The sequence below is a fragment of the Drosophila busckii genome, chromosome 2R, assembly GCF_011750605.1.
Source record: "Drosophila busckii strain San Diego stock center, stock number 13000-0081.31 chromosome 2R, ASM1175060v1, whole genome shotgun sequence".
NCBI lineage: Eukaryota > Metazoa > Arthropoda > Insecta > Diptera > Drosophilidae > Drosophila > Drosophila busckii.
In genome coordinates this window covers 20,811,195-20,824,021 of record NC_046605.1, presented here as the reverse complement: position 1 = coordinate 20,824,021, position 12,827 = coordinate 20,811,195, and the positions used below count along the sequence as shown (strand labels likewise).

At 39.2% G+C, this 12,827-nt stretch overlaps 2 protein-coding genes across 3 annotated transcripts; both read right to left on the bottom strand.

The window, feature by feature from the left end:
* Positions 1–2,153: 2,153 nt before the first annotated feature.
* On the bottom strand, positions 2,154–3,780 carry LOC108595800 (trichohyalin). The gene is made up of 2 exons (XM_017981091.1): positions 3,255–3,780; positions 2,154–3,125 (listed from the first exon to the last, which is right to left on the bottom strand). Exons 1-2 carry the CDS (start codon positions 3,735–3,737, stop codon positions 2,154–2,156), a joined length of 1,455 nt encoding a protein of 484 aa, XP_017836580.1. The 5' UTR covers positions 3,738–3,780.
* A 1,156-nt stretch (positions 3,781–4,936) lies between these two features.
* Positions 4,937–9,304, bottom strand: LOC108595078 (tetratricopeptide repeat protein 7B). Of its 2 annotated transcripts, none has more exons than XM_017980227.2 (9): positions 9,124–9,304; positions 8,782–9,067; positions 8,614–8,725; positions 7,632–8,559; positions 7,028–7,576; positions 5,788–5,915; positions 5,617–5,730; positions 5,365–5,561; positions 4,937–5,304 (listed from the first exon to the last, which is right to left on the bottom strand). In XM_017980227.2, the coding sequence occupies exons 1-9, from the start codon at positions 9,248–9,250 to the stop codon at positions 5,172–5,174; spliced, it is 2,574 nt and encodes an 857-aa protein (XP_017835716.1). In that variant the 5' UTR covers positions 9,251–9,304; the 3' UTR covers positions 4,937–5,171. The 2 variants fall into 2 exon arrangements, with proteins under 2 accessions (XP_017835716.1, XP_017835718.1); XM_017980229.2 differs by having other exon boundaries at positions 5,788–5,885.
* Positions 9,305–12,827: the final 3,523 nt, after the last annotated feature.

The following is a 12,827-nucleotide window of genomic DNA, read 5'->3' as shown; positions in this document are numbered from 1 at the left end:
ATTTTAGGGCATTCCAAATGCGCCAATCTTGAACTCAAGACTTACGCTCATTTGCTCTCGCTTTTGCTCTCTCTCTCTCGCTCTTTGACTATCAACGGCTTTAATCAAGTGCCAAGTGCCTGTTTGTCTGACCGTAAACAACCGAACACGAAGCTTCCAGCACTTAAGCAAAGAGAATTTTCGTTCATTGCTTCAATTACAAAATGACAACAACAATAACAACAACAATAAGTTACTATGCCTCATAATTATGCACTTGAGCCACAAAAACAAAGAGAGAAGTGTAAGTGTTAATCCAATTAACTTTTAAATCAACACCGGGAAATAATCAGCGTCTGGCCTAGGTCAGCGTTTTATAGCTTAATTCTGAAAGGGGGAAAGCACATGGTAAGCAACTATTTTATTGAGTGGCTTTAAAATTGCTACGTGTTTGCCTAGCCAGCCCTAAAGCTCAAGCAACTAGGCCCAGGAACTTATCCCAGCCTCAATTTAAGCTCTTTGTTGCTAAAGGCACGTTTCAAGTTATATGTATATGTATTTATATACATATGTATATCTGGATGTTTATTAAAGTGGGTGCTGCTGCTTATTGCTAAGTTAAATAAATTAAAGCTGTGCTGCTCATTTGGCATTGTGTGTTAAACAAAGCCTTCGAGAAGATTAATGCCCGCTGGCAATTTAAACCAGGAAATGAGAAATTGTACTTGTAAGTACAAAACACAACCTTGAAAATAATGCTAAATTTCTTTCGCTTGTTTTGTTGAGCATTTCAGACTTTTAGACCTATTAGAAATAGTTGCAATTAGATAGCGCAAAGCATCTAATAAAGTTGACCCTTTTAACTTGCAACCTTACACTGATTATAAGCAGAGATTATTTTATGTTTAGGCAAAATTAATCAAAACAAAATTGTTATTTTTTACGATCTATGTTTTAGATATCTACATTTTTATGATTTTTTCGGCACTACTTTTTTATCCTGTTCTTTGTGAATAAAATTCAATCAATCGAGTCTCATATTCAAAAGCAGATGAAGTTCCCGTTTAATTTGCTTAACTATTGCTCAAGAGTTTTCCAAATAAAATACAAAATTAGCACATTAATTATTATTGAATGCTATTACCTAATTAACACATTGGCTGGTGTTATTCTTTATTAAGGATCTTGCCTGCTCAACACTCCATTATATAAATTAATAAATAAGATTATGATTTAAGTATTCATCTTAATTACCGTCGACATTAAATTTGCATAATTAAATAAAAGTAAATATAATTTAATACATAATTCAAACGTCGTATATTTAAGAGTATGTTTCTCTATAAAAATAAAACTGTTAGCGAACGATTATGCTACGCGATATACCGTTAGACAGCTCAACCATATATGGGTTTCCATTTTAATGACTTTTGTTTTAGTTAAAGCGGAAATTCAGCAAAATCGAATCATTTCTGGAATTCTCTTAGCACTTTTTTAACATATTCGAATGCCATGTGACGAATTCATTTGCTTTGATTTGTGTTTCTATGAGTTTTGCTCAAGTTTCTCACGTGGGTGGAATAGTTTTAATTTTGTGGAATTTCGCACTCAAAAGCCGAAACCATCAACCCATTTATTTTAAAATAAACCATTTTATTATAGTTGCCATAGAAGAGCTTAAAACATTTGCTCAAACTTGAATGATTTGCAATTCAAGGGCTCGCAAACGCGTTGGTTGTTGGTCATTGAAATGGACGGACCTGGGTCTTGTATAAAATCGTACAATTATTTTCATAAAATATAAAAGTGAATAAAAAACAAAGTGAAAACAAAAAATAATTCTTAATACCTTAAGCAGCTTTTAATAAATTTGGAAAAACAAATAAACTACACAAGTATGTTTAATAAAAAAAATAAAATCCTTTAGAAAACATTAAAAAAAAACTTTTTTTTTTTTGGTATTTTTAACTGAAAACACTCGTTATTAACGCTGTTTTCTTTTCAAAAAAGCTTTTAGTAATCTGACTACAAGTCCCACTATTAAGGCCTATTTAAAACTATTTAGTAAATGAAATAAAAATGAAGTTAGTTTCATTTAAAAACACGTTAATAGCTCAATAATTTTTTATTTACACAATAACAACAAATATGAGCCATACTCGACTCGAGTAAACCTAAAGCTGTGAGTAGAAGCCAATGGCCTGCTGATCCAGGCCCGTCTCTGGAGTAACCGACTGGCGCACCAGCTCCCTAAGGCTGGCCGAGATCTTCGCAGTGCGAAAACGCGCCTCATGGTGGCGCTGGCGGCACTCGACAAAGCGTTGCGATTGCTTCCCCTTGCGTTGAATATCCGAACGCAGTTGCTCGAGCTTCAGACGCTCCAGGGACTGACGCTCCCGCCAGTGCTCCTCATGCTGCAGCTGTTGCAAGTTGTTCTGATGCTGCAGGCGCTGCAAGTAGCTGCTCAGGAGTTGATTGCGTAGCTCATTGGCGCGTTGCAGACGCTGCGTCAAGCGCATGCAAATATCCCGCTTGCGAATGGTGGCGTCCAGCTGCTGCTCCTCCTGTTGCAGGATCACAGCCTCACTGCGGCGCGACTCCTCGCAGCGACGCTGGCAGAGTGTCAACTCACGCTCCATGCGCATGGCCTTCAAGCGGTCCTTCAGCTTCGAATCCTTTTCATCCAACGCGCCGCGCAGTTGCTGCAGTTGCGCCAAATCGCGCTGCGCCAGCGCCTGCAAGCGCGCCTTGGTCACAAGGTAGTCCTGAAACTGTTTGTCATGTATGGCGCGCTTGTACTCCTCCAGCTGCTCGCACTTGAGCAGCTCCCGCTCCAGCCGCTCGTTCTCCCAATACTTGCGCGCCAGCCAGGCGTGCTCCTTGTCCAAGGCCTGCTGGTTGCGCTTCACTACCATGCGGTTGAGTATCTTCTGGTCGTGGCTGGGCACGCGCTCGTAGGCAGCGCGCACTTCCTTGGAGGACAAGCATAGATTGGCCATGGAAGCGCTAAGTGTGTTCAGAGATTGCTGCTGTGCCTGCGCTTGATGCAACGGCACCAGCGCCAAGTGCTCCTGGGACTTGGACTTGCCGCGTCCGCAGATGGCCAAGCCGGACACATTGCTGGCAGACAAAGCGCCATAGACTGACTAGAAAGTAAATTTGTTAATTATAATAAACAAGGAGCCCAAACTGCTCGAGCTGAAACTTTCACCCAACATTCTTCTGCATGACGTCAGCCAAATTTCTCCAGCTTTTGCCCTAAGCCTTAGACGTACCTGCAGCATTTGACAGTCTCGTTGGGGTCCGCGGTTTGCTCGCGTCTTCGTTGGCAACTTTGCTTGCACCTCCTGTTTGCCCTCCCTTTGCACTCGCAGCCTTCCTTCGCTTCCAGCACTTTTAGAGCGTCTGCTCTTGGCACTCGAATCAGGCGGACACTGACACTCAACGGAGCTGCGTCTAGGCGCCACTGTCTGTTTGCTCGCTGGTGACTTGAGAGCGCTTCGATTGCGACTGCGACTGCGACTCTTGGGTCGCTGCTGCTCCTCCCGCTCCTGCAGTTGCTCTAAGACCTTGATTTCCTGCTCCAGTTGCTGCAGCTCCTCCTCGGGCTGGCCATTGCTGCTGCTATGCGAACTGTAACAATCGCAGTGGCAAACGCTGCAACAACTGTCCGCCAGCTCCAGTTCCTGCAACAGCTGCAGGTGCTCTGCATCCTTCTGTGCTCTGCTCTTGCCTTGTCGCCTGCGCTCTTTGCCCATCTCTCTGCTGCATTCCTTTTTATTTTGCTGGCACCATTCTTCAACGCGCACTGGCCACAAAACCCAAATTCCTGCGCAACAGCCACAGCAAATAGCATTGCTGTTTGGCTTTTGTTTATGTTTTTATTGATTGCGGCCACAGCTGTTGCCCCTAGCAACGCGTCGACTGTGGCTCGCATGTCCTTTTGTCTGTTTATTTTTGCCAAAATACCTTCAAAGCGTTTATCGATGGCTTAGACGGGAAATTAGCATGCCAATTAGACTCGCTCGAAAGCGAAAGCCAAGCCATTTAGACCAAGAACGTTTTGTTGCACAAACTTCACACACACACACACACACATGTCATGTGGACTGCAGTGCTCAAGTCCTTATCACGATGTGGCAAACTTAACTTAATACTTAAGTTAAAAAAGTCTATACAGCCATCAATCTATATATGTTAAACATTTCTTTATTGAAAACAACAGATAGAAACTATAAATGTGTAGTATAGTTTAGTATTTAAGGATCGGAAGGGATTCGAAAATCATATAACAATACCTATGCCAGTAAAATAAATACAATACATATAACTTTACAGTTGTCTGCTTATATACATACACATTTGTATATAACAAAATGGTTTCAAAACTCCAAAAATACCATAAACATTGTTAAACGCAAAAATATGCACATAAATAAATAATGTTAAGATCTTGATGCTTGTCTGTTTAAATCACACCGGTTAAAATTTAAATACGATTACTCATCGATTAAAAAGTTTATAGAAAATAATGGTTATAGTCTGCAGGTGAAATTAAACATACTAATTGATTACGATTGCAAACAATAATCTTCAAAAGTATTCCAACCTTTTTCAATGTTTCTACAAAATAAATGCGAATATTACATAATATATACGAATCTTTAACTTGTAATCTAACTTGCAATTGGTATTGAATATAATATGTAAATCTGCAACTTTAGTAATAATTTTTAAATAAGAATTTAACGCTCGAATATAATTGTTTGTATAAAACAGTTTTTTGTTAGAATCTATCAACTATTTTTAATATATTGTTATAAACTTCGATTATATGCCATCGTAATCAATTAATAAGAGAGCGAAACCGAAAATAATCGTAATTAGCGATTAACCATTTAACAAAACATAATTTATAACAATCTATAATTACTTATGATTACCATAAGTAATCATTATCAAGCAATTATAGTTTCATTACAATACATTTCAATATATATGAGCTAGCTATAATATACACATTCAATTTACACCATTTAAGACTTGCCTCTAATACTGAGCACAAAAGTAATTCAATAATCGTATGCATGTAGTTAAATATTTCTTTGTTCCTGTATATATCTAGTAAGTAATATTGCTCTGTTCGTTATTTGTTGAGGTTAAATTGAGGTATGCGTATGTTTGGGGAATGTCTATTCGAATACTAGCGGTATGGAGGTAAAAGGAAGTACAGGACAGCTGGGCTCCAATTGAAGTGAGGTGGCAAAGCAATCCGCTGAAGCATTAAAGTCACCCAAAGTTTCCATTATCTGGCCCAATGCAAACCTAAAAGTTTGGCGTAAAGCTGAGTTATATACAAGTATTTAAATATTTGTTAAGACTTGCCATATTTTGGGACAATTTGGATCCAATTTGGCTGCATCCTTAAGCATTTTCTCTGCTAGTCTGGGCTCACCCAGCATCAAATGTGTTTCACCCAAAGCTCGCAAGGCTTCTGTATGATTTGGATTGGCGGCGACTGCATTAAGAAAACATTGCTTCGCCTCTAGCCATTGCTCTAGATAAACATTCACTTGACCACGCTGCAAATCCCACACTGATTAGAACTATTTCAATCTGTTTCCCAGTTAGGCTTACCATAAACATAATCTGATGTGAAAGTGGATAAATCTGCGTGGCCTCATGTATGCAATTCAGCGCCTCATTGGGTTGATCTATGCGCAAGTAGACATCGGCTAGCAATAGCCAAATCTAAAATGAATTCAATGTGAGTTAGCCTAAGAAATTTATTTGTGTTCTTGCGCTTGCCTCAATTTGCAGCATCCAGGGACGACGCGGTCCTGGACGTTGGGTGAAGGAGCTTAGGGAGCTGGCTGCCTCGCTCAATGCCTGCTCCACACGCGAGACTGCAGCCAGCGAGGCAGCATAGACAGAATCTTTAAAAGGCAAGCATTTTGTTATTAGAATATGTAAAAAATAAATTATACAAAAGTTAAAAATCGAGAGAAAAGTCAATAGACCAATAAGCTTTACAATAAAAGAGTCAAAGAGAAAGAGCGAGAGAGTCTGTGTAGTAAGAGAGAGCTAGAGAGAGAGAGTATGTGTAATAAACGAGCGAACGAAAAAACTTAGTTTAAGTCATAGCTGTTAAATTTTTAAAACTGTTAAAATAATTGTTTTGAATAAAAATTTTTAATTATAAAATGCACTGGTTTAAATATATAGATTCTAATTGATGACAATTATAAATAATCAAGATTAATTTTTTGATTACTCAATATTATTTAGAAGTATTTTGGTTTATTTTAATATTACTCCGCAAATAAGCTTTAAGATTTAACAGATATCAAATGCAACACACACAAGCTTTATATCGAATCAGACCGATCGGATAAAATATATCACTCTCAAATATTTTTGATTTTTTTTTAATATTTGTAATCGTTAATCAGTAAGTTATTGTGGAAAACCAAATATAATATTAATTGCATTTAATTGACTAAGCTTTAAGTCTTTTAAATTTGTACTAATTATTTTTTAACAGCTATGGCTTAAGCAGGAATAGCGTAAAGCTTTGGCAGGCACTAGTATAATAAATTGAATTACTGGAAAACAAAAGATATATATATGTAATCGGAACTGTAAGAAAACTTGAAAAAAAACATTCTTTAACATATTCATACTACATAGATCTTCAAAATATTTACAGCATTCTAAACAAATTGTTTGAAATAGGTTTGCAAGCTCAACTACTCTACGGTGCATAGAAAATTCCACATCGGAATATTTCCGTTTTGTTCTTTTTTTGATAAATTTGCATGTAAAACTTACAATTATTTGTTTTTTATGAGTTTTATGATTTGGTTTAGAGACAAAGACATTCCGCAGAAGTTGGGTAGTAAATAATTACAAATAATATATATGTATACACACATATATACAGAGCATATAGGCATTATTAGAGACATGTGTGATATATGTTTATATATATGTTTGGTTGATAGCGAGTTGCAATTGTAAATAGCAGCCAGTGGAAAGGCAAACTTACTCGAATCCTTGTCAGACATTTGCGAAGAGTGCACCAGGTGCACTCCACTTTTGGTATCAGAATGCTTTTCATCCTCGCCGGCCAGCTGGGCCTCATAGACCTCACGCCAAACAGCCAGCATATGCTGCACGGTGCTTAGGGCCGTCTCTGCGTCCTCCAGATGCAACTGCAAGTGCGCCTTCACGTGCAGCAGCTGCAAGTTGTCGGGGAACTCAAACAATGCGTCTTCAACAACGCCCAAGGCTTCCTTGGGACGTCGCGAAGCGGTCAGCAGCAAGGCAAAGAGATGCAGACAAGGCGCGTGCTCCATGCGCAGCGCCAGAGCAAAGCGTATGTGACTCATGGCCTCGCTTAGCTGATTGAGCAAAGCGTATTGCAGCGACAAATAATATTCGGACAAATGATCGTTGCCATCTTGTTGCACGGCGCGCTCCAAGGCCTCCAGAGCAAGCTTGTTGTAAGAGTCGCGTTCGCTTTTGAGCGTAGCCTGGACGGCCAGCTGTTGATAGCCGATGCCCACAAAGAGTTGACTACGCGAGGGTCTCAGACCTATCAAAAAAGATAATGGATTAGTATTAGAATATTATAAGTCCCGTCCACTTACCCTTGACCTCACGCTTGAGCGCTTGCTGCGCATAGTCCAAGCCTTGCTTAACCGTCTCCAAACTCTCATAGCATAGACGCGAGGCGAGCAGGCAAGGCAATGCATCGCCAGGCGTTAGTTTCATAGACTCCTGTAGAACACGCAACGCATGCGAATGCTTCTCTGCAGCCATTAGACTTAAGCCATATTGACGCCAGATATGCTGCTCGCCAAAGCTGAACTTCAAAGCTTTCTCAAACGAATCGTTGAGCAGCAGATGCAGACCGCCCCAGCGGATGGTGGCCAACGTTAGCAGATCATAAACGGCCGTAACATTACTCATGGCATGCTGACGCGCGAGCTTAAATTCTGGACTCTGCGACAGCACTGTATCTCTAACGGCCAAGGCTTCGGCTATGAGCAGCAAGAGCAGCACCTCCTCCTGCTGGTTTTTCGGTGTGAATTGCTGACGCGCTGCATATTTGCGTGGCTTCCACAAGCGCTTGCTGCTGCCTGCAGTTTTGATGGCGAACGGCGGCGTATAGATGGTGCCAGAGATGCCTCGCAGCAGCACTTCCGCCAGCTGTCGAGCAAGGTTAAGTCGCAGGGGCTGCGTGGCGCGTGTTTCTATGGCATTCAACATAATGCGATAGCGTTCCACAGCCGCCTGTAGTTTGCCTGCCTTGATCAGCACAATGGGCGCACGTTGCAGTGCCATTTCCAGTATGGCGCCTATGCGGCGATTGGCTTCTAGGGTTACATTACCGGTGGGTATGGTGCTGCTTATGGCAAAGCTGCTGGCTGAAGGCTGCACACCGCCACCCGCGGAGTTGACATTAAGTGTAGAGCCAGCAGTGGAGTTGTTAGAGGAAGTGCTGCTGCCGCTAACAATATCATACTCCTGCAGATAGAGCAGACCTAAGTCAGAGGCGCGCTCAAAGCAGCTAATCTGTAAACGAAGAGAGAGCTATTAGCTTAAGCTTTTAGTTATAAGTCTACGCACCATCTCTGTATCCTTCTCCGCCTTTTTAAACTTGGATGTGGGCTTTGCTGCCTGCTGCTCTAAGCACAGCCCCTTTATAGCATAAGACTCTGCTAAAATCTTCAAGCTGCGTCTACAATGTATTAGAAATTAGTTTCGTGTAGCTCTGGGCACAGATTAATCATTTACAAAGTCAGCTCCTTTTCCGCCAGCGTATTGAGCTCTGCCTTGACAAAGTTCTCCAGGCTCTGCTCGTACTCGCCGCATGCATAGCAGAGCTTCGCCAGTAACAGATATGCATCCAGCGCTATGCCTGCCTTTTGGCCACTCTCACCCAGTGCCAGATTAAGATATCGTCGCGCCTCTGCTAGGCCACTCTTAGCACGTCCAAAGTTGGAATCAACTGCATTTACGGCATGTTCCTCCAAATAATTCTCCAGCCGCGCTTCACCCACCAGAAAGTTTGCCAGGCACTCTGTGAGGAAAGCATTACAAACAATCGCACTCTAGTTGCTCATGTATGACCTTTACCGTTATGTGGAGAGCCTGTTTTCAACTCGTCTGTCAGTTCGATAACACGCTGCCATTTGCCTTCGCTGCGACAGCTTTCAATGAGAGCCTCAACTTTTGTATTGTTGTTTCTCGTGCGATTCGCCATGCTAGGCCTTGTCTTTTGTTAATTAAAAACTCTGTAATTATTTGTTTATCTGCTTATTAAATTTTGCACTTAAGCATGATATGTGCTAGTGTGCTGGATGATACTTGCCGTGATGTTAGCTGACGCTAACAGCTTTTAGTTGTCAGGGCTGCAGCAAAATGTAATATCTTGAGCAAACATAAACGCTGTGTATGATTTTCTGAGACGGTTGTGTTGCTGAAGAACGTTTTTACGTGTAATTTCCATAGTAATAAATTAGCTGATAAATAAAATAAAGTGCAGTGATAATAATAATAAAGCTGCTTAAACTTGTGTGCAGCAAAAACGCGCAGGCAGCAAAAAAACGCACGTAATATTTGTACACTCATACATGTGCATAAGTACAAATACACATGCACATGTTAAGTCATACATATACATATATGTATACAATTCATTTACTTATGCATCTAAATTGCTTGTTTGTCAGTTTGTGCCGCTGTGGATAAAAAAAACTAACTGTAAGTGCTCCGTCTACTTCTATAATTGCTCAAGAGCAAAAACATAAATAGGATGTAAATACAAATACATATGTACATCCCAAAAGCATAATGTAAACAGACCTGCCTGCATATGTGTGTATAAGAGAAGAAGTGTAAATATATACATACATATGTACATATGTACGCCGACGTTTTGGCTAACTCTCAGCTGTTTGCTTAGCTGTTTTGTTGTCACTCATGCATATGTGCATATGTATGTGTGTAAAATGTTAATAAACTGTGTGCACCGCTAGTGAGAAAGTGAGAGTAATTTTTGACATGCAATCAATTTTGCCTTGGGTACGTTTATTGCAGTTTATCAATTTTTCTCTTTGAGAATACATTTAACTTAATTGGAAAGCTGTCACACGCACGTTTGAACTTTGATTTTTATTTGCACTCTGCAAATTGTTCAAGATCAATTGCAATAAATAGTTAAACAACATACTTATAAACATACTTATAAACGTATATTCGAATATAGTATATGGTTGTACAGGCAATTTTACGCTCCATTTGAGCATAGCATTAGCATGAGCGAACTTTATATCGCGTGCCTGTTTAGATGTCAAGCTAATTGCAGTAAAAATTTTGCATGTCCAGTTAGGGGACGGGAAGCGGTAGTCAAGAGGGGGCCTATTTTAAATGCCTAACATGTTCAAACAATAAAAATTGGCAAATTATTACGTAAAGCTGAACATTTACATTTTAAAATAAACGCAAAAGGCCAGCGCAGTAAGAAGCGCGCCAAATTAAAAATCTGAGAATAAAAATAATCAAAACAGAGAAAGAAACAAATGCTGAGCAAGCGTCTATGTGTGTGTGTGTGTGTGTGTGTGTGTGTGTGTGTGTGTGTGTGTGTGTGTGTGTGTGAGAATAAGGTGGGAGTGTCAAGCAGTGTGCGTTGATTTTAGCGCCAGCACGATGATGACGACGATTTTGCATGTTTATGACGTAAGCGAAATTAGTGTTACTCACAATGTGTGGGAGTAAGAATTAGTAAGAGTGCAATCTGAGTTGCGGTTAAACTGTTGTGATTTAATAATTTTCAAGACAACAGCTAAAATCTTCATATTTAAGTTGTTTTTGTCAGTTTGGTTGACAGCTTGGAGCTTGGAGATGGCACTATGGCTACATTTTACCGAATTTAGCAACTTAGGAAAGATGTGGGGCAGACAGCCAGGCGCATAGAGCACGTAAATAAATACGTTTGCGAATCGAAACCCATGTTCCGCATACGCTCTTCCTCTCTCGCTCTCTTTGCGCTGCTACGCTGTGGGAAACAGTTGGGAACATGAAACATTACATATTACAACATTATACAGTTGCAGCCACGTTCTAAAGCTACTGCTCTAGTTATTGTCGGAAAGTGTTCTTGCTCTGATCTTTTATTTTAAGTGTCGAAAAGTTTGAGTGATTGAGTGTGTGTACGAGTGCTGAGAAACAAGCTAAAAAAAAAGTTATTAAATATTGGGTTTTTAAATTGAATTACTTAACAAATCATCCATTTCTTAAATTCATCATTACTTAAATATGTACCGTTACTTTGAATAAAACAATCGTATTTTAGTAGCCAGTTTACGTGTGTTAACATTTACCAAATTTAAAAAAAAAAACTTTATGTCTAAATTTTACATTTAAATGATCATTTGACTGAAGTATTTGAATGGCAAATAATACAACTGTATGTTTATTGGCGACCACTTCTGCCCAACATTTGACAATGGCATTTATACAATTAATGAATCATATGAATGAAGTTCACGACAAAAAATAACACGCTCCAATATTTCTTTAAAGTTGCGAAATCATTTATTTCTCGATTTTTAGATTATACTAATCTTTCTATAAGCTTTTAGCAAACTAATCCATTTTGAAAAATTCCAGATCTAATTATTTGTAATTATTTTTATTTACATACAACGTTTATCATCCGTATATTTTGACATGTTTTCATTCACTTGTCTCTATTTGTTGTAACAGCGCAGGTTCCCAGTGAACCAACAGCGGGCGTCGAAAAACTAACGTAACTAATTGTTATTTTTTAAAACAAATTATACTTAAAAATTTACTTTATTTTCGAATAGTAATTTATATACATATATAAATAAAAAGACTCGTAAACGACTGATTAACCGATTCTCAAAAGAAATTAAAAATCGCTAGGAAATAACTGTTTAACCGGTTCGTCAAAGATATCGAAAAACGCTCGCAACGCAAACCAATCGTGCACGAGATATCGCAAACGATACTTTCTCTGGCACAAACTGGGCGTCGGGTAATTACATATATTCGGGATCATTTGCAAATACTAACCTCAGCGTAATAAATATTGATACACTAACATATATGTAACAAATATAAAATCCAACTAATTAGTTTGTATTTCTAACGACCGAAATCATTTCTTGTGAATGGCTTGGATATCCAAAATACAACAATTGGTTCAAAATTCATGTTAATTATTGGTGCACAGCTAAGAAAGCTATGCTTATTTTTGAAAGGTAATAGTGAATATTATACTCTTTGTAGCTTTGTGAAAGCAATTATTTATTTTGAGGAGATACGTAAAAATTTTAATAATAGGTCCACTCCCTATGAATATGTCGGAATGTACATACATTTGCAAGATATTATGTTTTATTTCTTTAGGGATGAGAAATTCATCCGCAAAATAGTCAAAATAAGCAAAATTCACAAGAAGACAACAAGGAACGAATTTCCAAAGTGTGTGACAAACAATGACATGTTGAAATGATTTATATGCTGGATATAATTATATATGTATGATATGTAGCAAGCTCCAATAAATAAAGAGACAAATCAGTACATTCAAAGCCGGAAGCTCAGCCTCTTGTAGCATGAGCTGCAGCCAATTCAGAATTATTGCAATAAGTGACAATTAGAACAAGTGGACAGGTTAAAGTTGGGCGCCACCAACATTTAAAATCCACTTGACTAGTGCTCGAAAAAAAAAAACGAGGGTATCGCAACAAACACATACACACAAACCACTACCGCGTCCCAGCTCGTTTTCGCTGTGCGTCACAGCCGAC

Bases quoted from the DNA above. Each gene is read 5' to 3' on its own strand.
- LOC108595800 (XM_017981091.1), bottom strand. From the start codon at position 3,737: ATGGGCAAAGAGCGCAGGCGACAAGGCAAGAGCAGAGCACAGAAGGAT. The intron at 3,126-3,254 runs GTACGTCTAAGG...TTTACTTTCTAG, and splicing joins GAGACTGTCAAATGCTGCAG to TCAGTCTATGGCGCTTTGTC.
- LOC108595078 (XM_017980227.2), bottom strand. From the start codon at position 9,250: ATGGCGAATCGCACGAGAAACAACAATACAAAAGTTGAGGCTCTCATT. The intron at 5,916-7,027 runs GTAAGTTTGCCT...TGCCTTTTAAAG, and splicing joins AATGTCTGACAAGGATTCGA to ATTCTGTCTATGCTGCCTCG. The intron at 5,305-5,364 runs GCAAGTCTTAAC...CCAAACTTTTAG, and splicing joins CCAAATTGTCCCAAAATATG to GTTTGCATTGGGCCAGATAA.